Raw genomic sequence first — 25,881 nt, 5'->3', positions numbered from 1 at the left:
GAGGTTCTGGTGGTACGTCTGGGGTGTCAGTGTTCCAGTGTTAATGGTACAGGAAGACCAGAGTGACATCGGCTGGACCTTCGGGCTCACCATTGCGTGGGGTCACTGAATCGTTCTGATGCCTCGTCAATTGGGAGAATGGGATTTACTTAATTTACTTTCTTCCTCTTTCAGTTTGTAAAGCCAGGGTTGCACAAGGGTCGAGCGCCCATGACGTGAGTATCCGAGTTAAATATCACATTGATATTCGTGCTTTATTGTAGAATTATTTCCAATCTTGCACAGCAGAGAATTGATCGGAGTGCTTTTGGCATCTGATTATTTGTGATTTAAGGGTTCAACCCAGTAATATCCCACCCGCCCCCACCTTTAATGAGGTGTTCAACAGTAAATCATATTATCACACTGCATAGCCCGAGGCCATTCGACCGATCGTAACCACGATATCTCTTTGAAAGAGCTACCCAATTTGCCCCTTTCGCCCCTGGGTTTCTCCCCTATTTTTTCCTCCCCTTCAAATTTTTTCCTCTTCGGTTTTTCCCATCATGTGCGGAGACGATGGCGCATTGGTAATATCACTGGACTAGTAATCTAGAGACCCAGCTTGGCACTCTGGGTTCAAATCCCACCGCGGCAGCTGGTGAAAATTGAGTTCAATAAAAACCTGGAATTAAAAATGAAAATCGCTTATTGTCACAAGTAGGCTTCAAATGAAGGTACTGTGAAAAGCCCCTAGTCGCCACATTCCGGCGCCTGTTCGGGGAGGCCGGTACGGGAATTGAACCGTGCTGCTGGCCTGCCTTGGTCTGCTTTACAAGCCTGCGATTTAGCCCAGTGAGCTAAACCAGCTCCTAACCATGAAATCAATGCCAATGGTCGTAAGAAACCATCATTAATGTCCTTTGGGACAAAGAAATCTGCCATCCTTACCTAGTCTGGCCTACATGTGACTGTGGTCGCACAGTCATGTGGTTGACTTTTAAAAAATATCAATTTAGAGTCCCAATTCATTTTTTCCAATTAAGGGGCAATTTAGTGTGGCCAATCCACCTACCCTGCACATCTTTTTGGATTGTGGGGGGCGAGGCCCACGGAGACACGGGGAGAATGTGCAAACTCCACACGGACAGTGACCCGGGGCTATAGAAATGAAAGTCTTTATTCTTTAACCGGATTCCTTCTCTTCACAGATGGCTCTTATCTTCAATGAAGATGGCCTGAGGGATGTCAGCCTTCCCTGTGTGCTGCAAAGCTTCATCAACCACAACGCGGTCCTCCATAAAGTCTTTGTTGTTGGCCCGTCCTATTTTGTTGTCGAGCGGCCCTCTTTGAAGAACTTTACTGTTGGCCAATCGGGTTAGTGTGCCAGTGCCAGCCTTCGGTGTTACGTTGTTTTATTGACATTGCAGGAGGTCTTGTAGCGCAGTATTTAGCGCCCCCTACCTCTGGAGGTTCAGGGCCAACGCCAGGATCGGTTGGCCACAGAAGGAGTGTTCGTAACGCGGTTCAATGGGTTAATAATCAGCTCGGGATTCCTTCCACCACTTCCCCATTACTCCCCATAGGGAAGAAAGTGTGTGCCTAAGCATCCGCTAAAAAATAAATTGACCGGATGAGTGTTTTTTGATTTATTCTTTCTTGGGATGTGGGCATCGCTGGGCTGGGCCAGCATTTATTGCCCATCCTTAATTGCCCCTTAAGCCGAGTGCCACGCTCGGCCATTTCAGAGGGGCAGTTAAGAGTCAACCAGGGTGGCACGCGGCACAGTGGTTAGCACTGCTGCCTATGGCGCTCAGGACCTGGGTTCGAATCCCGGCCCTGGGTCACCGTCCGTGTGGAGTATGAACATTCTCCCCGTGTCTGCGTGGTTTTCGCCCCCACAACCCAAAGATGTGCAGGTTAGGTGGATTGGCCGCGCTAAATTGCCCCCTTATTGGGGAAAAAAAAATAATTGGGTACTCTAAATTTATTTTTTAAAAAGAGTCAACTACATCGCTGTGGGTCTGGAGTCACATGTAGGCCAGATCGGGTAAGGACGGCAGATTTCCTTCCTTAAAGGGGACATTAGTGAACCAGATGGGTTTTTATGACAACCGAAGATCGTTGTCACGGTCGCCGTTACTGAGACCTGATTTTATTAATTGAAGTTCAATTCCACCAGTTGCGGGAGTGGGATTTGAACCCGTGTCCCACAGAGCGTCAGCTGTCACTGTATCCCCTCAAGTGCTGAATTTGTCACAATTTTAATAGTTAGTTCATTAGTTAAGCATTGTTAGATTGAGATTTCTTTTTAAGTTTAAAAAAAAATAAAAAAATTTAGAGTACCCAATTCATTTTTTCCAATTAAGGGGCAATTTAGCGTGGCCAATCCACCTACTCTGCACATCTTTGGGTTGTGGGGGTGAAACCCACGCAAACACGGGGAGAATGTGTAAACTCCACACGGACAGTGACCCAGAGCTGGGATCGAATCTGGGACCTCGGCGCTGTGGGGCTTAGATTGAGATTTGATGAGCAAGTAGTTAGGGAAGTTAGGCCGGCACAGCGGTTAGCACTGCTGCTAGAGGTCGCTGTTTATAAATAAGGGGTCGCCCATTTAAGACGGTGATGAGGAGAAATATTTTCTCTGAGGGCCGTTGAGTCTGTGGAACCCTCTTCCTCAAAAGCGGACAGAGGCAGAATCTTTGAATGTTTTCTAGTCAGAGGTGGAGAGATTCTTGATGAACAAGGGGTGAAAGGTTATCGGGGGTCGGCAGGAGGTTACAGTCAGATCAGTCATGGTCTAATTGAATGGCGTGGTAGGTTTGAAGGAGTGGCCATCTCTTGCTCCTAACTTGTATGGTCACATGTTTGAGAATGGAGGAGGTTGGGCCTGTATCCTTGGAGTTTAGAGATATGAGGTGACTTCATTGAGACACACACAATTCTTTCAGTGCTTGACAGGGTAGATGCAGGAAGGATGTTTCCATTGGCTGAGTGGGAGGGGTTCTAGAACCAGTGGACACAGTTCTAGAATCAAGGGTCGGCCATTTTGGACCATGCTAAGGAGGAATATCTTCACTCTGAGGGTGGTGAACCTTTGGTACTCTCTACCCCAGAGGCTCAATCATTGAGCTTGTCCAAGACTGAGATCGCTAGATTTCTAGATATTAAAGATATGAAGGGATATGGGGCTAGGACAGGGAAATTACATTGAGGGAGGAGACCAGACCTGATCTAGTCGAATGGTGGGATCGTTCGAGGGGCCGAATGGCCCACTCCTCCGATTTCCTACGCTGCTGCGTTCTGATGTGTCCATCCACCTTGGGAAACGATGGACTGCGCCACAGATGAACTGAAAAGTCAGTGGTAAAAGAGTTGGGAGGGAATTGGGGTCAGTGTTAAACCCATGAGTCGCCTTTATTCCAAGGGTGCGGGACTGAAAATGATGGAATTGTTGTTCTCCTGAAATCAGTGAAGGTTAAGAGGAGATTCCACAGATGTGCAAAGTCACAAAGGGTTTCGGAAGAGTAAATAAGGAGGAAGTGTGTCCAGTAACCGGGGGTGGGGGGGGCACTGATTGGAGGTGATTGGAAGGTGCCCGGAGAACGCGTTTTCAATCCATCGTTGCTCCATCATTGGCTGCCTTGCCTTCAGCCGTCTAGACTCTAGGTGGTCACCATCGTCTGTTTCAGGAGACGATGGGCTGCGCCCGGGGTGTTGTCCCTCCTGGATTGGACGGGGTCTGTTGTGGCTGGAGAGGGGCAATGGTGAGAGGCAGTCCCTTCTGCAGCCGGCACAGACGAATAGCGTTGGTCCTCGGCAGGTTCTTTCCTTCCGGAAGGTTCGCTCTTCCGCCATCTGGTGATTTCTTTTCCCCTCTGTTTTCGCGCATTCTCCCTGACTCCCTGTCTCCAGGCACTCCGGACAGCAGCGAGGACGTCCCACGCCTCGACTCCCATCTCGGTCCACTTGCGTCGTTGCTCACAGGCGTCCCTGTACCGCGGACGTGGGCGACCTGTTGGCCTTGCGCCGACACCAAGCTCGCCGCGGCGCCCGTCTTTGGGGTTAACGCGGCCGTCTCCCGTTCAGCCCGCGTGACCCAGCCGACGGAGTCACCGCTGACTCGAGTGGGAACATGGGCTGGCGATCCCTGCCCGCTGCTGCTCCCATGTTCGGCCCCCTGATCTTGCCATGAGATGCCCAATATCCCGTCTGCGGCAGCGGAGGTGGAAACCGTTCAGCCGCAGGTCTCGGCTTGCGTAGGCTGCCGGTGCCTCGCTAACGTAAAGGGCGAGGCTGAGGTCACCAGCCTGTTTAGCCCTCAGCTCTGGAGGCCCCAAACCCGGCCACATTGCTACACCTCCCGCCTCCGTTAAGGTGAAAACCTGCATCTTTGACCAACAATTGCCCACCTATCCAAAAGTTTCCCTTTGCGACTCGGTTAAGTTCTACCTGACACGCCTGTGAACCACTTTGGGGATGTTAAAGGGGCGAGATAAACGTCAAGGACAGGGAGAAGCAAATGGGGGGGGGGGGGGGGGGAGAGGAGGGAGGGAGTGCCGCATTGTGATGGGTTCTGCCTTTGCACTTTCAGATAGGAAAACGATATTCTTTAACAGTCACGAGGTTTCGAAGCCGGAATCGTGTTCACATCTAACGGAGGTAAGTTTGCACGTTTGGTCATCCTGGTTTGCAAATCCCTCCCCCAGCTTCTCCTCTCGCTGTCGCTCTGATCTCCTCCGGCCAACACCGAGCATTTAGGGCAGGATCTTCCGGCGATGGAGACTGATCGGCATTGGCCACTGGAGGAATCTTCCAGTCTCTCCGATGCCTATTTGCGCGGCTCTGCCGGCAAGCCACCAGGGAACACGCCGCAGAGTTGCCACCTCCGATCCCACTGGGGGACAGGGTGGGAAAATCCCGCCTGATGAATCCAATTCTGTCGTTTCCCCCCCCCCCCCCTCAAGATAACTGGCCAAGGAGACAGATGAGGCTGGAGGAGAGATTTGTTCACTCTGCGATGTTGGACAATCTGAAATGTTGGTTTTGGTCTCGGCTGGGGTAATGGGTCCCGTTTTTTTGGGATGCCGCACCCTTGGGAAGGACGTGAAGCCATTGGGGAGGGTTTCAGAAAGGATTCAAGAGAATGGTTCCACGGGTGAGGAACTTCAGTTGGGTGGACAGATTGGAGACGATAGGACGGTTTTGTGGGAGAGAAGGTTGAGAGCAGCCAGGAAAGGCACAGTGGGCAGAACGTTAGACGTTTTAGTTGCTGTGATATGAAGAGTCTAAAGTTCTGTTCCTTTTTCACAAACACACATTTATTTCCTTCCAACAGCCTTTGCACAAAACTCTCACTATACATCATCCGACAGAGGCCACCTGAAGCCCCTTTACATATCAGTGTCAATTAATGGATACTTAACATAAATGAGACAACTAATTGCAATGTCTCTTAACCCATTACTTAACAGTCTCCCCTTCCTTGGAGAAAAAAAAATTAGGTGAAAACAAAATTTCAAGAAACTCAAAAACACACACGATTCCCCCCTTTTTTTTGTTTGGACGAGAAAGAAAAAAAAAACAGTCACAGAAACAAGCTCCCTTCATTAACAATATCCGAAAGTTTCTGTGAACTCGCCCCTCTTTTCGTAAAACAGTCTGACAGTTGATAGCTCCTGTCGACCCATTTAATTTTTGCTATTTCCCCTCTGTCCAACATCTGCTTCAAACTTGCGATGTCTATCCATAACCTCTTTTCATTGACACTTTTTGTAGAGTGCACATTTTCCCACGGGGATTTATTGTCAATGTGACAGTCACTAGGTATATTACCCAAATCCCCGAATCCCCAAATTTCTGTCAATATCATACTTATATAAAAGGCCATATCCACCGCCTCTACAAGGCTTAACGTCTCAGCAGCCAAAGTGCTTTTTACCACTCTCCTTATTTTCTTTGTTTCCCACACAAGCGGGCAACATTTACCATTGTTCCCCAAAAGGAAAATTATAAAACCTCCTGCGTTTGAAACCCCATCACATAAATTTGCGTAGGACGCATCACTGTAAACTATGAGTTTCAAGTGCCTAAGGTCACCTAAAACCAGGAACTTCAAAACACACTCCTGCATTTTTAGTTTGGCCAACGCTTTATTTGCTCTTATTATGTCTTCCACTTTGGGATCATTCATTTTTGTACTCAACTCTAAGACATCAAAACTCACGTCTGGTCTAGTCTGTCTACTTAACCAGTTCAGTTGCCCAATTAAACTTCGCAGTTGCTCTTTTTCTATCTTTGAAACCATTGCGTCTTTTTGTGAAACTCGGCCATGACTAATTGCTATTGGGCTGATGCTTTCCAAATAAGATTGCTGACGTAAAGTTGCCCCTAACTTAGTCTGTCCAATTTCCAGTCCAATATATTTAAATGCACCGGAAGCCTGACTTCCGACCCTGAATTCTTTCCTCAAACCAGAGATTTCAATAGCTTCAGAATCACTAGTCCCACCCCACAAAAAATCATCAACATGCATCATAAAAATGCCAGAAAGATTTCCTTTATAGTGCCAGTAAAACATTGCAGGATCTGCTTTCAACTGGCAACAGCCTAACTTTAACAAAACTGACCTTACCGAAAAATACCAGACTCTAGATGCATCATTTAATCCATATACACATTTGTTCAACTTCCAGAGTACCCCTTCTGTATTAGCTGCTTCCTTAGGAGGACGGAGAAAAATGTCTCTCTGGAGCTGATGCCCCTGCAAAAAGGCAGCTTTTATATCTAAAGATTTGCATTCCCATGCCTTTGTGGCTAATAGAACCAAGAAGATCTTTAAAATAACCTTTCCTGCTGTAGGTGAATCTACCCTTAAATCCTGATGTTCTAAGATTTCTTCAAATCCCCTTGCCACAAGCCTGGCCTTTGCCTTATAAGTTCCATCCGGAAGAACCTTTTCCGTGCAAATCCATCTGTGGGATAGAGCTCTTTGTCCCCTATCTGGTACTTCCGTGTATACCCCAAATTCACTCCAAACATGCGATTCTTGCTGTTTAGCTTCTTTAAAAAAAAATTTTTTTAAATTTTTATTAAAGGTTTTCATAAAATATTGTTGCTCTTTTTAGCCTTAGTTTTACTACCTCTGATTATGTCACCTTTGCTCACGAGTCACCAGGTATCTTTCTGATACCGCCACGTGGTTCAAGCTCGAGTTATGATTAATAAGTCAGCACACCACTTAGTAAGATTGAAATCAACGGTCATTTATTATATACAACAAGTATATAATCCTACTATCTATATAGAAACCTACCACTACTGGCCAATACTTAACTTTAGGAAGGGCCCACCAGATCAGGGAAACGAATGGCTTATCGAATCAGATCTGGCCCGCGGGATTCAAAAAGGCTGATACGGGTCGATGGCTAGGAGTCTCTATCGGGTAGCGATCGCTGGAGTCAGACTCACTGTTTCTGGTCGATGTTCTTGCGAAGGTCTCGAGCAGGAGAAGAAGGGAGAGAGAGAGAGATCTGAACTTGGCCCCTCACTTTATAGGGCCCAGGGGCTTCCCGCCTCTCGGGGCGGCCCTTGACCCTGAGTCCCAAGTGATTGGACTTGTTTCCAATCACTGGGTTCGATATGTCCAATAACGAGGCGATTCCTCGATCGGGGGGTGGTCGTTCACCTGTCTTTATTTCGGCCACTGCAGGCGCCAACAGGCCTGGTCCGGCATTCAATTGCTAATATGTTGCAATTGTTCCCGGGGATAGCCGATTAAACTGCAGATGTCTGGGTTGATGTGCTGCTAATAGTCTTGAGTATCGATCTGGGACGACTTCCCCAGAGCCGAAAACGCTATTCTGTCTGCAGCTGTCCGTTTGTGTCCTGTTGGCTGCTTTTCCCATCAGCCTATTCGGTTAGCCATTTTAAATCGGGTTTTGGCCAAATTAATAGGGAATCAGCCATTTTAGGTGGCTACATTATCAATAACAAAATGAAAAAGAAACCCAACAGGGTTAAGTACAAAACACAGTCCAGAAAAACAACCCTCCATACCCCCCTTCCCCCCTGTACAGAAATAATAAATTAACATTAACCCCCCGACTTAATACAACAAGTATATACACCCCCTCAGACCCTCTAGTGTAAATAACAAAAACAAAAAAATAATAATGAAGTGACCCCTCCCCCCCCCCCCCGAGTTGCTGCTGCCATTGACCAATGTCTACCGCTCTGCCAGGAAGTCTAAGAACGGTTGCCACCGCCTAAAGAACCCTTGTACCAACCATCTCAAGGCGAATTTCACCCTCTCCAACTTAATAAACCCCGCCATATCGTTGATCCAGGATTCCACTCTTGGGGGCCTCGCATCCTTCCACTGAAGAAGAATCCTTCGCCGGGCTACCAGGGACGCAAAGGCCAGAATTCCGGCCTCTTTCGTCTCCTGCACTCCCGGCTCCTCTGCCACCCCAAATATTGCGAGCCCCCAGCCCGGCTTGACCCTGGATCCTACCACCCTCGACACCGTCCTCGCTACGCCCTTCCAAAATTCCTCCAGTGCTGGGCATGCCCAGAACATATGGGTGTGGTTTGCTGGGCTCCCTGAGCACCTAACACACCTGTCCTCACCCCCAAAAAACTGACTCATCCTTGTCCCGGTCATGTGTGCCCTGTGCAGCACCTTAAACTGTATGAGGCTGAGCCTTGCGCACAATGAGGAAGAGTTCACCTTCCCCAGGGCATCTGCCCACGTCCCTTCCTCAATTTCCTCTCCCAACGCCTCCTCCCACTTACCTTTTACCTCCACCACCGAGGCCTCCTCCTCCTCCTGCATCACCTGGTAAGTTTCCGAGATCTTCCCCACTCCCACCCACCCCCCCGAGAGCACCCTGTCCTGTACTGTGTGTGGCCGTAGCCGGAGGAATTCCACCACCTGCCGTCTGGCGAACGCCCTTACCTGTAAGTACCTGAAGGTGTTCCCCGGGGGGAGCCCGTACTTCTCCTCCAGCTCACCCAGGCTCGCGAACTTCCCGTCCACAAACATGTCCCCCAGCTTTCGTATCCCTGCCCTGTGCCACCCCGAAAACCCTCCACCTGTTCTTCCTGGGGCGACCCGTAATGGTGTCCCCGCCGAGGCCCCCACTTCCCCCCTGTGCCGCCTCCACTGCCCCCAAATTTTGAGGGCAGCCACCACCACCGGGCTCGTGGTATACCTCCCTTGGAGGGAGCGGCAGCGGCGCCGTTGCCAGCGCCCCCAGACTTGTACCCACACAAGACGCCATCTCCAGCCTCTTCCATGCAGCCCCCTCCCCCTCCATCATCCACTTGCGCACCATCGTCGCATTGGCGGCCCAGTAGTACCCACAGAGGTTGGGCAGCGCCAGCCCTCCCCTATCTCTACTCCGCTCCAGGAACACCCTTCTCACCCTCGGAGTCCCTCGCGTCCACACAAACCCCATTATACTCCTGTTAACCCGCCTGAAAAAAGCCTTCGGGATAAACACGGGGAGGCACTGGAACAGGAACAAAAACCTTGGGAGCACCGTCATTTTGATTGACTGCACCCTACCCGCCAAGGACAGCGGCAACGTGTCCTACCTCTTGAACTCCTCCTCCATTTGCTCCACCAGCCTTGTAAAGTTAAGCCTATGCAGGGCCCCCCCAGCTCCTGGTCACCTGGACTCCCCAAATATCTAAAGCTCCTCTCCGCCTTTTTTAGTGGGAGCTCGCCAATCTCCCTCTCCTGATCCCCTGGGTGAACTACGAACAGCTCGCTCTTCCCCATGTTGAGCTTGTACCCCGAAAAGTCCCCGAATTCCCTAAGAATCCTCATTACCTCCGGCATTCCTCCCACCGGGTCTGCCACATACAGCAGCAGGTCGTCCGCATAAAGTGACACCCTGTGCTCCTCTCCACCACGCACCAACCCCCTCCAGTTCCTTGACTCCCTCAGTGACATAGCCAGGGGTTCAATCGCCAGTGCGAAGAGCAGGGGGGATAAGGGACACCCCTGCCTCGTCCCTCGGTGCAACCGAAAGTACTCGGACCTCCTCCTGTTTGTGGCCACACTCGCCATCGGGACCTCATACAACAGCCTAACCCACCTGACAAACCCCTCCCCAAACCCAAACCTCTTCAGCACCTCCCACAGGTACCCCCACTCTACCCTATCGAAGGCCTTCTCAGCGTCCATCGCCACCACTATCACCGCCTCTCCCTCCCTCGCCGGCATCATGATAACGTTCAAAAGCCTCCGCACATTCGCGTTCAACTGTCTCCCCTTCACAAACCCCGTCTGGTCTTCATGGATGATCTGCGGCACACAATCCTCAATCCTCGTGGCTAAGACCTTCGCCAGCACCTTGGCATCTACATTTAGCAAGGAAATCGGTCTGTAAGACCCACACTGCAGGGGATCCTTGTCCCGCTTCAGGATAAAGGAGATCAGTGCCTGGGACATCGTCGGGGGCAAAGCCCCCCCCTCCCTTGCCTCATTGAAGGTCCTGGCTTACAGCAGGCCCAACAGGTCCATATATTTTTTATAGAATTCGACCGGGAAACCGTCCGGCCCCGGTGCCTTCCCCGCCTGCATGCTTCCTATCCCTTTGATCAGCTCCTCCAGCCCAATCGGGGCCCCCAATCCCGCCACCAGTCCCTCTTCCACTTTTGGAAACCTCAATTGGTCCAGGAAGCGGCCCATCCCTTCCTCCTCCCGTGGGGGCTCGGATCGGTACAATTCCTCGTAGAAGTCCCTGAAGACCCCATTGATGCCAACCCCACTCCGCACCACACTCCCTCCCCTGTCCTTAACTCCCCCGATCTCCCTAGCTGCGTCCCGCTTCCGAAGCTGACGCGCCAGCATCCGGCTTGCCTTTTCCCCATACTCGTAGACCGCCCCCTGGGCCTCCCTCCACTGCACCTCCGCCTTCCTGGTCGTCACCAGGTCGAATTCGGCCTGGAGGCTATGCCTCTTCCTCAACAATCCTTCCTCGGGCTTCTCCGCATATCTCCTGTTTACCCTCACCATCTCCCCCACCAGCCTCTCCCTCTCCCCCCCGCTCCCTCCGCTCTTTGTGGGCCCCAATGGAGATCAGCTCTCCCCTCACCACCGCCTTCAGTGCCTCCCATACCATCCCCACTTGGACCTCCCCGTTGTCGTTTGTCTCCAGGTATCTCTCTATGCTTCCTCTGTCCCGCTCGCTCACCTCCTCGTCTGCCAACAGTCCCACTTCCAAGCGCCACAGCGGGCGCTGGTCCCTCTCTTTCCCCCATCTCCAAGTCCACCCAATGCGGGACGTGGTCCGAAATGGCTATTGCCGAATACTCGGTATCCTCTACTCTCGCTATCAGCGCCCTACTCAAGATGAAAAAGTCGATTCGGGAATAAGCCTTATGGACATGTGAGAAGAATGAAAATTTCCTAGCTCCCGGCCTTGCAAATCTCCAAGGGTTCACCCCTCCCATCTGGTCCATAAACCCCCTCAACACTCTAGCCGCCGCCGGCTTCCTACCCGTCCTAGACCTGGAGCGATCCAGTGCCGGATCCAGCACTGTGTTAAAGTCTCCCCCCATTATCAGGCCCCCCACTTCCAAGTCTGGGATCCGACCCAACATACGCCGCATAAAACCCGCATCGTCCCAGTTCAAGGCATACACATTGACCAGTACCACCCTCTCTCCCTGCAACTTACCACTTACCATTTATGTACCTGCCGCCATTATCTGCCACAATGCTCGACGCCTCAAACGACACCTTCTTTCCCACCAAGATCGCCACCCCTCGATTTTTGGCATCTAGCCCCGAGTGAAACACCTGACCTACCCACCCTTTCCTCAATCTTACCTGGTCTGCCACCTTCAGGTGTGTCTCCTGGAGCATAACCACATCCGCCTTGAGCCCCTTCAGGGGCGCGAACAAGCGGGCCCGCTTAACCGGCCCATTCAGTCCCCTTACATTCCAGGTTATCAGCCGCATCAGGGGGCTACCCGCCCCCCTCCCCCGCCGACTAGCCATGACCCCCTCCTCGGCCAGCCACGCGCCCGCACCCCACACCCGGCCCGTTCCCCACAGCGGCATACCCCCATCTCGACCCGCCCCACTCGCTCCAGCTCCTCCTTGACCGTAGCAGCAGCAACTCGATTCCCCCTCCTCTTCGCCACCTCCGCACTCCATTCCTGATATATCCGAACCTGCGCGTTCTCCCACCTGCTGCTCCTCTCCTTCTTGGCCCACCTGAGCACACACTCCCGATCGACGAACCGATGGAACCGCACCAGCACCGCCCGCGGAGGCTCGTTAGCCTTGGGCCTCCTCGCCAGCACTCTATGGGCCCCTTCCAGCTCCAGGAGCTCCTGGAAGGACCCCACTCCCATCAGCGAGTTCTTCATGGTGACCACATAGGCCCCCACGTCCGGCCCCTCCAGGAGGCCCAGAATCCGCAGATTCTTCCGCCTCGACCGATTCTCCATCTCCTCGAACCACTCCTGCCATTTCTTGTGGAGAGCCTCGTGCGCCTCCACCTTTACCGCCAGGCCTAAGATCTCATCCTCATTGTCAGAGATCTTTTGTCGAGCCTCTCGGATCGCCACCCCCTGGGCTGTCTGTGTCTCCAGCAGCTTATCAATAGGAGCCTTCATCGGCTCTAGCAGGTCCGTTTTAATCTCTCTGAGGCAGCGCTGGATACCCTCCTGCTGCTCTTCCGCCCATTTCATCCACGCTGCCTGGTCTCCGCCCGCCGCCATTTTGTCCTTCTTCCCTCGCACCTTCTTCGGGTCCACCACCACGGTTTTTGTCGCCCCGCTCCTAGTTGAAGCCATATACTGACAGGGAGCTGTTGTAGACTCCTTCCCACAACGGGAAACATCGAAAAAGTGTCGTTGGGGGGCCCTGAAAAGAGCCCAAACGTCCGTTTTTGTGGGAGCCGCCGAATGTGCGACTTAGCTCCGCATAGCCGCAACCGGAAGTCCCTGTTTAGCTTCTTTGATTACTTTTTCATCTAATTTATTTGAAGCTACCAAAATCTCACGTGCATGTGGGCTTCTACTCCTATTAGTATTCGTAGTTTTACTCCTGTTCCGAGATCTTGATAAACTACGTCCCCTCTCCCGCCTGGTATCTCGTTCTGTACTGCTACTGCTTGATCTTTCCCTTGTGCTGTGGGATGTCCTTTCAATAATTCTCGCCCTTTTCCTACGGACCTGTTCACTATCCGATGTACTATCTGAACTGGCACTGCATTTCTGTGCCCTCCATTTTTGAAGTTCGTTTTCCCAATCCATTGTCTTGACTCCTTCCCCTGAATGCTGTGCATTCAACCAATGTTTATACTTTCCAGTGGCCTTCCCTGCTCTACTAATAACAGTTGCATCCTTCCATTGACTAGACCCTTCAGGCAAGTATGTCACTTTTGTGCCAACTTTTGGCCTTTTCGGAAAAATGGCCTGTTCTAATTCATCAGAAGTGTTGTGTTCCTGCACAGAAACCCTGTCTATATCAGTTAATTAATCCTCATAGTTCTGTAACACATGCATACCAAATGACCCTGGTTCCTCGTCATGTCTGTCTGCTCTGTCTTAAGTTTGAAAATTTGTAATCTGTACCCATTATCCTTGATGAATGTACCCTAACAGTTTGATTGCCATGTTGCAAAATAATTGTTTTGCCATCTATGCCTATGATCTTCCCTGGGCCTTTTCACTCATTAGAATTGTCTCTCTTATAGTATACCATGCCTCCTTGCTGAAAAACGGCATCTGATGGCCGTACATTACATCTTAAAGCTCTGCGAATTCTTTCAGAGATTTCTGCTTCCAAAAAAGCTTTTCTACTGCGATGTAATGCATTTAAATGTTCAGCAAACCCAGAGCTAATTGTAGTCCCCTCCCAAGCTGGAGGCTGGTCATCCAAAATGGACGTAATTTTATGATTTCTACCAAACACTAATTGATAAGGACTATAGCCCCCAACCATCTGCAATGAATTCTTTGCATGTACTGCCCATGCTAAAGCTGAATTTAGCCTGCAATTTAGTTGATCTGCCAAAATTTTCCGAAGCATGTCATCAATGACAGCATGATTTCTTTCACAGACACCATTACTAAATGGGCTTTCTGCAGCCGTATTCATAACTCTGATATTCATGTTTTCACACATATACCTAAACTCATCATTAGCAAATTCTCCCCCATTGTCCGTAAGGAATTTTGCCGGTGGACCCATTCCTGTCCCTAACCATTTTTCCATGATTTGATCCAGAATTACTCTCTTTTCTTTACTTCGTACAATCGTTGATTGACTAAATCTGGTTGCTAAATCTACAAAATGCAAAATAAATATATTATTTGCTTTATCCCAGATCTTAAGGTCCATGGCCACAATGTCGTTAAAATCCCTGGCCAAAGGTAGGGTTACTATCGGTCGTGCTGGTGTCCTTCTGTACTTCCTACAAACTTCACAGCAGTCACTAACCTGTTCTATCAGTTTAGTATAGTCATCATCCCTTACCCCTGCATCCTTTAATAAATTTTTCAGCCTCCGAGGAGACGGATGTGCAAATTGCCTATGCAGTTTTAATACCACAAGCTTTTTATCAGCTAAAGTCCCATTTTCAACTGCCATTAACACATCCTTAACCACTCTACTTGAAATATTATTTGTCAGTAATGGAATACAATAGTGTCCCAACTGTGTAAATTGTAAGTCCACCGTCTTTCCAAAAACTGTTGCCTTATCCTGTTCCACATCCAGTTTCATGTGTGCTTTCTTCATCGACGGTCTGCTCAGAAGCAAAGGTATCTCACTTGATACAACATCCGTGCTAATGAAATGATTCACTCCGGCAATATTGCAAGGGATCACCACTCTTTTCAGCGACTTCAGAGTATTATCATCCCCAAACCTGAAACTTGTGGAACTTTCAAATTCCTTAACCTCGTTACGATTTTCAACATTCAAAGAGTCCAGGTAACATTTTAACCAGTCAATTCCACACACAGTAGATGTGCAGCCACTGTCCAATACAGCACAGTTGAAGGATTCTGCAACCTCATTACCGGCGTAAAACTGCTTGTCAATAGGACAATGCCTTCTTTCTGGTCACTATCTTTTTCCTCTTCTGACTCTTCCGTGTCATGTGTCGCTTCAAACACTCTATCATAACGAGTTGGACAGTTGAAAGCATAATGGTATTGAGAGTCACATCAAAAACATTGATTTATCATGCCCCGTGCATTTCTGGGGTTCATCTTCCTAATGTAGGTTCTAACTGGGTTTCTGTCTTCATAATTTCCTTGTCTCGGACTCCTTCTATAGTCTTAAGCCCTGTTCGTAGCCATACGATTTCGCCATCCTGTTAGTAGTGTATCTTCCATATTCTGCCTTATTGCAGGCTGACCTATTTGGGTCATCAGAGCCATCGGAATCAAATGTTTCCCCAGAAACTTTTGTAAAGCTTTTGTCATCTGTTCGAATAAGGTATCCTTATCAGTAAACTGAACTCCTGTCAAAACCAGGAGCCTATCCATGTTGCTCACTCTAGCACAGTCAAGTAATTTAAAGACCAACACAGACTGTGGAAATTCCAGGTTGTGTTTCTGCAGTCTTTTATATAGTCTGCCAAATTCCATTATATAGTCTTCCATGGGGATATCCTCCATTTTCCGGAACTTATCAAAATCCGACCATGCTTCATTCGTACTTATCAACTCATCTGTCTTATAAATCTTATCCATATAATGTAATAAAGTCTCCAGACCTTCTTCTGAATCTAACTCTTCCAATTCCAGCTCAGAAAGCACTTTGTTTCGGATTTTACTGCCATATGGTAGAGAAAGAGCCAATGCCATACCTTGTTTCCTCTTTCCCAAAGCAGTTACCTTAGTCCACATAACTACTGCATTTCTCCATTGGTCGTACGATTCCCTTTCAGAAAATAAGGGAGGATAGTCATATCCAGCCATCTTTATCCTCGGTTCAGCCATATATCCCTTTTTCTTTCTTTTCTCACTCACTCCTTGGTTTGATCTGGAAAAGTTGTATCTTTCAACCCTTCACATTTACACAGCGACCATCCCCTGCTACCAATTGTTAGACGTTTTAGTTGCTGTGATATGAAGAGTCTAAAGTTCTGTTCCTTTTTCACAAACACCCATTTATTTCCTTCCAACAGCCTTTGCACAAAACTCTCACTATGCATCACCTGACAGAGGCCACCTGAAGCACCTTTACATCTCAGTGTCAATTAATGGATACTTAACATACATGAGACAACTAATTGCAATGTCTCTTAACCCATTACTGAACACAGAATGGCCTCCTCCGCTGTAAGACACTATGATCCTGAAATAGACTGGTGACCATGACTCATAGAGGGAGGCTGCTATCTGCTGGTGGTGTTGGTCATGGCCTAATGGGTAGCTCTCCATTCCACCGTCATCTCTCCCAACCCCTGAGCCAGACGATTGTGGGTACAGATCCCACTCCAGGGCCCTGGGCACATGAAGAAAATGTATTGGAATGAGAGCATTTGAAGAGATGGGCAAGATACAGAAAAACAAAATCCAAGATTCAGATGCAGAACTGAGGATGAGTGTGAGGCAGAGAGGGAGAAAGTAAACGTGAAACACAGAAAAAGGAGGTTAAATACCAAGTGGGAGACCAGGAGGGGGCGGGTGAGCGTGAGTACTAGGAGAGATGTGTTGGGCGGGATCTCATTCTCTGCTCTATGTTGCCCTGTTGTTACAGAGGGACGAGGGAGCTAGCCTTTCGCGTGGGCCTTCAGACAGAACCATCAAATTTATCAGCCGGGGCCTGCAGGCCTCTCTCGGAATGTCGCTGTTCGGGGTGGACGTGATTGTCGACAACGCGACAGGGAAACTTGCAGTGATTGACATCAACGCATTTCCAGGTTGGTGCGGGGCAGGGTCGTGGTCTGTGGGATGTATCGTTGTTCCGATATGTGTCCCAATATCTAACTTTTTTTTTTGAAAACGAACATTAAATTAAATTTAGAGTGGCCATTTGTTTTTCCAATTAAGGGGCAATTGGCCATTCCACCTTGTGTTATGCTGCTTCGTGTAGCATAAGTTGCTTCCTTGATGTATACTTTGACAAAGGAAGCTCCAGACTATGAAATGAGTTCAACGTGTTTATTGAACTATTAACACAGTTCTTAAATGAGTTTGACTCGCCTGCTAATCTAACTGTAGTAACTCAGTCTATCTTTACCAGCCTGCTCTAAGCCATGTGCTGGGTGTGATGCTGTTGATCAACCCTGATGTACTCTCTAGATGTCTGTCTGTGGAAAGAGAGAGCATGTGTGCCCCGTCCTTTTATATGGGTTGTGTATTGCCCCCTTGTGGTAATGCCACCTCTGGGTGTCTTGACTGCTCATTGGTTGTATCCTATTCTAAGTGTTCATTAGCTGCATGTTTGCATATCGTGACATCTCCGGTGCTCCCTCTAGTGTTTACTTAGTTGTAGTGTAGATTAACCCCTTGTGTATATACGGTGATGCATATCACCACACACCTACTCTGCACATCTTTTTGGGTTGTGGGGGTGAGACCCACAAAGACACGGGGAGAATGTGCAAATCCACACGGACAGTGACCCTGAACCTTGTTTGATAATGCGTCTTGGAACGGTTTCCGACGTTAAAGGCGCTACGTAAATGCAAGTCGTTTAAAAAAAATTTATGATCTCTCTACTACCCCTGAACAAGAGGTGAGATTCCTACAGATGCTCCTCATTTTTACCCTTCGTGACCTCAAGAGCATCCCAGAGAGATTTGCAGCCATAGAAACGTTGTCTCTGATGAGAGATGGGAGCCTGTATTCTCCAGAGATCAGACGGATGAGAGGTGACCTAATTGAAAGGTATAGAATTCTGACCGGGCCGGACAGATTGGATGATGTTTCCTCTGGCTGGGGAGGGGGGGCGTCCAGAACAAGGGGGTCACAGCCTCAGGATATGGGGCGAACCAGTTAGGTCAGTGATGAGGAGATACCTCTTCACTCCGAGGGTGGTGAAGCTGTGGAATTCTCCACCACAGAAGGCCGTGGAGGACGAGTCACTGAATATATTTACTAATGAAATAGGGCAGCACGGTGGCGCAGTGGGTTAGCCCTGCGGCCTCATGGCGCCGAGGTTGCAGGTTCGATCCCGGCTCTGGGTCACTGTCCGTGTGGAGTTTGCACATTCTCCCCCCCCGTGTCTGCGTGGGTTTCGCGCCCACAACCCAAAGATGTGCAGGGTAGGTGGATTGGCCGCGCTAAATTGCCCCTTATTGGAAAAAATGAATTGGGCACTCTAAATTTAAAAAAACCATTAATGAAATAGACCCTAAAGGTGTGGAGGGGCATGGGGAGAGCGTGGAGAGTATGGCGATGAGATAGAGGATCAGCCATGCTCATGTTGAATGGTGGAACAGGCTCGATGGGCTGAATGGCCTCCTCCTATTTTCCATTTTTCTATGTAATGCAGCAAATGTGGCAGCCAATTGGCCCACAGCAATATCCCACAAACACCAATATGATTGTGACTAGCTAATCTGTTTTAACGATGCTCCCCGCCACCCCCACCCATCACGCCCAAGCGGGGAGGGGGACACTGAAATAATGACCCCAGGATTGTTTTTTAAAATAAATTTACAGTACTCAATTCATTTTTCCAATTAAGGGGTAATTTAGCGTGGCCAATCCACCTCGCCTGCACATCTTTGGGTTGTGGGGGCGAAACCCACGCAGACACGGGGAGAATGTGCAAACTCCACACGGACAGTGACCCAGGGCCGGGATCGAACCTGGGACCTCGGCGCCGTGCGGCAGCAATGGACCCCAGGATTGTTGGCGGCCACCTGAGGGAAGCTAGTGTCTCGGTTTCTGATGTCTCTCCCGAATAATAATAATAATAATAATCTTTATTAGCGTCACAAGTAGGCTTACATTAACACTGCAATGAAGTTACTGTGAAAAGCCCCTAGTCGCCACACTCCGGCGCCTGTTCGGGTACACTGAGGGAGAATTCAGAATGTCCAATTCATCTAACAAGCACGTCTTTCGGGACTTGTGGGAGGAAACCGGAGCACCCGGAGGAAACCCACGCAGACACGGGGAGAACGTGCAGACTCCCCACAGACAGTGACTCAAGCCGGGAATCGAACCCGGGTCCCTGGCGCTGTGAAGTCACAGTGCTAACCACTGTGCTACCGTGCCGCCCATAGTACCTCCGACAGAGCAGGGCCCCTCGCTGGGTGCGCCGGCCTAGATTTTGAATTGCAAGAGTGGGGCTGAACCTGTGGTGTTGGGTGTTCTGACACACAGATGAGCCAACACAGTTGCATATGGTACAACGCTTCTTTATTTAAACTCACTATTTACAGTTTGGTCTTTGCACTCTGCACGTGGGGGGCTCCCTGCTTGTGGTGTTTCAACAGCTCTTTCTTGTTCCCTTCTCCCCAGACCTACTGACCACCAGGTGTCGTGCTCGTGCTTTTTATGTGGTTGGTGTTCTTGTCTGTGATTGGTTGTGGTGTTGTGTACTCTGATTTGCCTGTTAGTGTGTCCATCATGATGTGTGTGTTTGAATATCATGACATCCCCCCTTTTTACAAAGATATGTGGCTACGTGGTAATAAATATGATCGTGACGTGAGTGCATCTAAGAGTGTGTGTGTGTCGTGTGCAGCATGTGTCTATGACGGAACTATGTACATGGGGCGATGTCGAGTGCGTCACATGAATCCAGTTGTACCATAACATAACAGAAATGCGAACGAGAAAAGAAGAGAAAAAAAACTTGAACAGTTGTCCAGTCAGACGACATCTGGAACGATAAACAACAACAGGTTATCATGTAAAATTGTGCAACTTGTTAAACATATGAACTGTATTATAAGTCCAGTCTAATGGGTTTGCGACGAATTCGGGTTGACCGCCTCAAGGGTGGATCAAGAACCACCGGCTGCTGTGCAGGCATGGCCATGGGTGGCGATGGAAAGGGCGTGATGTGCGGCAGCTCCACAAAGTCATCCTCGGAAGCCTGTTGAGGATCTGGCGTGCTGTGTGGCTGTGAGCGTGGAAGTCGGCGAAGGGCGCGCCGATTGCGGCGACGCACGGAACCACGGGTAGCATGCGAACCAGGAACGAGCGGGGAGCCACTTGTCGGAGGACTTCGGCCGGTGCTGACCAGCCACCATACGGTTGATGGACGCGTACTTTGTCTCCGGAGGACAGGGGGGGCAGGTCCGTCGCTCGTGTGTCGTACCGACCTTTCTGGCGATCACGCTGCAGTTGCATGTTCCGAAGAACCGCCTCATGGTCTGTTGTCGGTGCCAGGACGGAAGGTACCGTCGTCCTGAGGGAGCGACCCATTAGTAGCTGCGCTGGCGAGAGGCCCGTGGATAACGGGGCCGATCGATAGGCCAGCAAGGCAAGGTTAAAGTCCGATCCGGCATCAGCCGCCTTGCACAGGAGCCGCTTTGCGATGTGGACACCCTTTTCAGCCTTCCCGTTCGATTGTGGATGCAGAGGGCTGGATGTCACATGAGTGAAACCATATGCTGCGGCAAAGGACGACCATTCACGGCTGGCAAAACAAGGTCCATTGTCTGACATGACAGTCCTTGGAATGCCATGGCGAGCAAACGTTTCCTTGCAGGCCCCAATGACTGCGGACGACGTCAGATCATGGAGAGGCATGACTTCCGGGTAGTTTGAGAAGTAGTCTATAATAACAATGTAATCTCTGCCGAGCGCGTGAAATAGGTCAACACCCACCTTCGCCCAGGGGGACGTCACCATCTCGTGTGGTAGAAGTGTTTCCGGAGGTTGCGCCGGCTGAAACCTCTGACAGGTTGTGCAGTTGAGCACCATGTTGGCTATGTCTTCATTAATACCCGGCCAATATACCGCCTCCCGGGCCCTTCGTCTGCATTTTTCGACGCCCAAGTGGCCTTCGTGTAGTTGATGAAGAATCATCTGGCGCACGCTGTGTGGAATAACGATCCTGTGCGATTTCATAAGGACCCCGTCTATATTGGTGAGATCATCTCGCACATTATAAAACTGGGGGCACTGCCCTTTTAGCCACCCTTCCGTCATGTGGCGCATCACTCGCTGCAGAAGGGGGTCAGTCGCCGTCTCTGCGCGTATGTGGGCCAGACTAGGATCATCAGCTGGCAGATTTGCTGCTGTCAGAGTCACGTGTGCCTCAATTTGACGCACGAACCCCTCTGCATCTGGTGGTGTGCTCACTGCTCGGGAAAGAGTGTCCGCCACGATGAGTTCCTTCCCCGGAGTGTAGATCAGTTCAAAATCGTACCTCCTGAGTTTAAGTAAGATGCGCTGGAGGCGAGGAGTCATGTCGTTCAGGTCTTTGTTAATGATGTTGACCAGGGGGCGGTGGTCAGTTTCGACCGTGAATCGTGGCAGGCCATACACATAGTCGTGGAACTTGTCCAGTCCAGTTAACAAGCCCAGGCATTCTTTTTCGATTTGCGCGTAGCGCTGTTCGGTAGGGGTCATGGCTCGTGAGGCATACGCAACCGGGGCCCATGATGACGTGCTGTCTTTTTGCAGGAGTACCGCTCCAATACCAGATTGGCTGGCATCTGTTGAGATCTTTGTAGGGCGAGTCGTGTCAAAGAAGGCCAGCACTGGTGCCGTGACCAGTTTGTGCTTGAGCTCCTCCCATTCCCGCTGATGCGATTGGTGCCAGTTGAATTCCGTCGATTTTTTTACGAGATGGCGCATATTTGTTGTATGAGAAGCCAGGTTGGGAATGAACTTCCCAAGGAAGTTGACCATGCCCAGGAATCTTAAGACAGCCTTCTTGTCAGCCGGTCGTGGCATGGCTGTGATGGCGCTAACCTTGTCTGCATCGGGACGGACCCCGGACCTTGAGATGTGGTCCCCGAGGAATTTCAGCTCCGTCTGGCCGAAAGCACACTTCGCACGGTTGAGACGCAGGCCATTTTGTCGTATGCGGGTAAAGACACGTCGTAGACGATGCATGTGTTCCTGCGGAGTGGTGGACCAAATGATGATATCGTCCACATATACACGTACCCCTTCGATGCCTTCCATCATCTGCTCCATAATGCGGTGGAATACTTCAGATGCCGAAATGATGCCGAATGGCATCCGGTTGTAGCAGAATCTGCCAAAAGGGGTGTTGAATGTGCATAGTCTTCGGCTGGCCGGGTCCAGTTGGATCTGCCAGAATCCTTTGGACGCATCCAATTTAGTGAATATCTTGGCTCGCGCCATCTCGCTGGTGAGGTCTTCTCGTTTCGGGATGGGATAGTGTTCCCGCATGATGTTGTTGTTCAGATCTTTTGGATCTATACATATACGGAGCTCGCCAGAGGGCTTCTTTACACAGACCATGGAGCTGACCCATGGCGTGGGCTCCGTGACCTTGGATAGGACCCCTTGGTCCTGAAGAATCTGCAGTTGTGCCTTGAGGCGGTCTTTGAGAGGCGCAGGAACCCTGCGAGGTGCGTGAACGACAGGGATGGCGTCCGGTCTGAGTCGAATCTTGTACGTGTGTGGCAATGTCCCCATGCCTTCAAAAACCTCCTGGTTGTGAGCGAGGAGGGAATGGAGATTCGCGTGGAACTCAGCATCCGGGAAGTCGGATATCTCATCTGGAGAGAGAGACATAATGCGCTGTACCAGGTGAAGGACCTTACACGCTTGTGCGCCCAGTAACGAGTCCTTTGATGAGCCAACAACTTCGAAGGGGAGTGTGGCCGTGTACCTCTTGTGAGTCACCTGTAGCTGGCAAGATCCTATGGACGGGATAACGTTCCCGTTATAGTCAACCATCTTAAGCCGGGATGGTGTGATGGGTGGTTTGACCTTCATGGCCTGGACTGCAGAGTAAGCAATCAGGTTGGCGGATGCGCCGGTGTCCAGACGGAAGGCGACGCGCGATCGGTTGACCGTCAGGGTGGCACACCACTCATCGGCTGGATTGATGGCATTGACCTTGTTGACATCAATGACGGAAACTCGGAAGGCATCCTGGTCATCTGCATCACTTAACTGGAAGTCTTGATGCGTGGGCTGGACGGTCCTGACTCGTGTGCGAGGTTGTCGAGGATGCGCCGGATCCATGGGTTGAGCCGCACGACAGCGGGCTGCGTAGTGGCCCATCATGGCACATATGTGGCACTGTCGGTTTTTTGCAGGACATTGCCCTTTTAAGTGTAGACCTCCACAATTGCTGCACGTCATGACGTCACGGCGTTCGTTGCGCCACTGCGCATGCGCAGTGCGATCTTGCGGTGGGCGCGCCTGCGCAGTGCGTCCCTCGTTGTGGCCGTTATTTTTGGCGCGCACCTGCGCGGGAGACCGCGAAAAGCGCGGGAAGCGGCCGCTGTCGTCCGGGCCGTGGGTCGGGAAGTGATCGACGGCCTGGATGCGTTCGACGTCGTGGGCGGCCTGGCTTGCCGATTCGACGGCTGGGGACCCCCTCCGTGCCAACTCGGACGCCTGAAATCGGGCAAAACGGCAGGTAGCATTTTCATGGAGGACACAGGCTTCCACAGCAGACGCTAAGGTGAGGCTTTTCATTTTAAGAAGCTGCTGGCGTAGGCCACTAGAGGCAACGCCAAAAACAATCTGGTCCCTGATCATGGACTCTGTAGTGGTGCCGTAACCGCAGGACTGCGCTAGAATCCGGAGGTGCGTCAAAAAGGGTTGAAAAAGCTCCTCCTTACCTTGCAGGCGTTGCTGAAAGATGTATCTTTCAAAACTTTTGTTTACTTCAACTTGAAAGTGCTGGTCCAATTTGAGGATGACCGTGTCATATTTGGCCTGGTTTTCGCCTTCTTCGAACACCAGTGAGTTAAAGACATCGGTTGCGTGCGGGCCTGCGTAGAAGAGGAGCATTGCAATCTTCGAGTCATCCGAGACATTCTGTTTTTCGGTGGCACGGATGTACAGGTCAAATCGCTGCCTGTAGAGCTTCCAGTTGGTGCCTAGGTTCCCCGTGACTTGCATCGGCTGCGGTTTGCCGGTGTGGTCCATGTCCAGAATGGCAGGTTAGTAGGCAGGTATCGATCCACTCCTGTACCATGTGGTGTTGGGTGTTCTGACACACAGATGAGCCAACACAGTTGCATATGGTACAACGCTTCTTTATTTAAACTCACTATTTACAGTTTGGTCTTTGCACTCTGCACGTGGGGGGCTCCCTGCTTGTGGTGTTTCAACAGCTCTTTCTTGTTCCCTTCTCCCCAGACCTACTGACCACCAGGTGTCGTGCTCGTGCTTTTTATGTGGTTGGTGTTCTTGTCTGTGATTGGTTGTGGTGTTGTGTACTCTGATTTGCCTGTTAGTGTGTCCATCATGATGTGTGTGTTTGAATATCATGACAGAACCCACGACCTTCTGACTCCTGTCACGTGACTGCACTTCGTAAAAATAAATTTAGAGCACCCAGTTTTCTTTTCCAATTAAGGGGCAATTTAGCGCGGCCAATCCACCTATACCTGCACATCTTTGGGTTGTGGGGGCGAGACCCACGCAAACACGGGGAGAATGTGCAAACTCCACACGGACAGTGACCCGGGGCTGGGATCGAACCCGGGTCGTCATCGACGTGAGGCAGCAGTGCTAACCACTGCTGCCCCCCCCCCCCCCCCCCCCACGTGACTGGACTTTAAATGGGACGTTAAGTGGAGGCCAAGTCCACAACCTCAACTGAGCTTCTCATGTTCCCCAGGGCTCGCCTGTTCCAGGACAGCAAGGGGGCGACTCTCTGCAATCCAGTCCAACGTTTGCCCCGCGTTGAAATCGGACTAAGCGTGTTGGCTGAATTGATCCATGATGGGACCTGGGCCTCCAAAGTAATTCCTGGCTGAGACACTTGGAACAGCCTGTGGATTGTTGAGACACAAATGGCTCACCTTGAATCACTTTGTATGAGGTCACCTGAGTGAGATATTGATTCCAGTACACACGATGGTGTCATTTCCAGCATCTTGAGAGTAAATATTCTCGGCATACTATAACTTCCCACACTCATTACACAAGGGTCAAAGGTCCTCTGTACCAGTCAGTATCGGAACCTAGCCCAGGCAAATAAACTGTCACTTCCTGTAGCTAGTGTTCGTAAAACAAAAACTTTTTTCTTATCAGCTTTGCTGTCAAGGTCACCATTGATTGCCCATCCCTAACTGCCTTTGAGAAGGTGGTGAGCTGCCTTCTTGAACCGCTGCAGTCTGTGTGGTGTAGGTACACCCACTGTGCTGTTAGGGAGGGAGTTCCAGGATTTTGACCCAGCGACAGTGAAGGAACGGTGACATCACTCAATGGTACAGCACTGGGGGCCATTCTTTTGAAAGAGCTATCCCGTTTGACCCCACTCGCCCTGCTCATCGTCCTCACCCCCCCCCCCCCCCCCCCCGCAAGATTTTCCCGTTCAAGTATTTCTGCAATTCCCCCAGGGTGCCACAGTGGTTAGCACTTCTGCCTCACGGCGCCGAGGACCCGGGTTCGATTCTGGCCCCGGGCCACTGTCCGTGCGGAGTCTGCACGTTCCCTCCCCCCCCCCCCCCCGTGTCTGCGTGGGTTTCCACCGGGTGCTCCAGTTTCCTCCCACAGCCCAAAGATCATGGAATCATAGAAGTTACAGTGCAGAAGGAGGCCACTCGGCCCATCAAGTCTGCACCGGCCCTTGGAAAGAGCACCCTACTTAAGCTCGTACCTCCGCCCTATCCCTGTAACTAACCTAACCTTTTGGACACTTGAAGGGCAATTTATCACGGCCAATCCACCTAACCGGCACATCTTTGGACTGTGGGAGGAAACCGGAGCACCCGGAGGAAACCCACGCACGCACGGGGGAGAACGTGCAAACTCCACACAGACAGTGACCAGAGGTCAGAA

At 50.5% G+C, this 25,881-nt stretch overlaps 1 protein-coding gene across 2 annotated transcripts in view; it reads left to right on the top strand.

Annotated features, from left to right (window-relative positions):
- Window positions 1-25,881, top strand: part of LOC140402332 (inositol-tetrakisphosphate 1-kinase-like) — an 85,603-nt gene that overhangs the window by 57,398 nt on the left and 2,324 nt on the right. For both annotated transcript variants that reach the window (XM_072490044.1, XM_072490043.1), the window contains 4 exons: window positions 175-215; window positions 1,191-1,356; window positions 4,577-4,644; window positions 16,727-16,889. In XM_072490044.1, coding sequence (XP_072346145.1) covers window positions 175-215; window positions 1,191-1,356; window positions 4,577-4,644; window positions 16,727-16,889 — 438 coding nt within the window. The remainder of the gene's footprint in view (window positions 1-174; window positions 216-1,190; window positions 1,357-4,576; window positions 4,645-16,726; window positions 16,890-25,881) is intronic.

The sequence above is a fragment of the Scyliorhinus torazame genome, chromosome 25 (genome assembly GCF_047496885.1).
Source record: "Scyliorhinus torazame isolate Kashiwa2021f chromosome 25, sScyTor2.1, whole genome shotgun sequence".
Taxonomy (NCBI): domain Eukaryota; kingdom Metazoa; phylum Chordata; class Chondrichthyes; order Carcharhiniformes; family Scyliorhinidae; genus Scyliorhinus; species Scyliorhinus torazame.
Note: the sequence above shows the minus strand (reverse complement) of the source record. Positions and strands in the feature narration are given on the sequence as shown.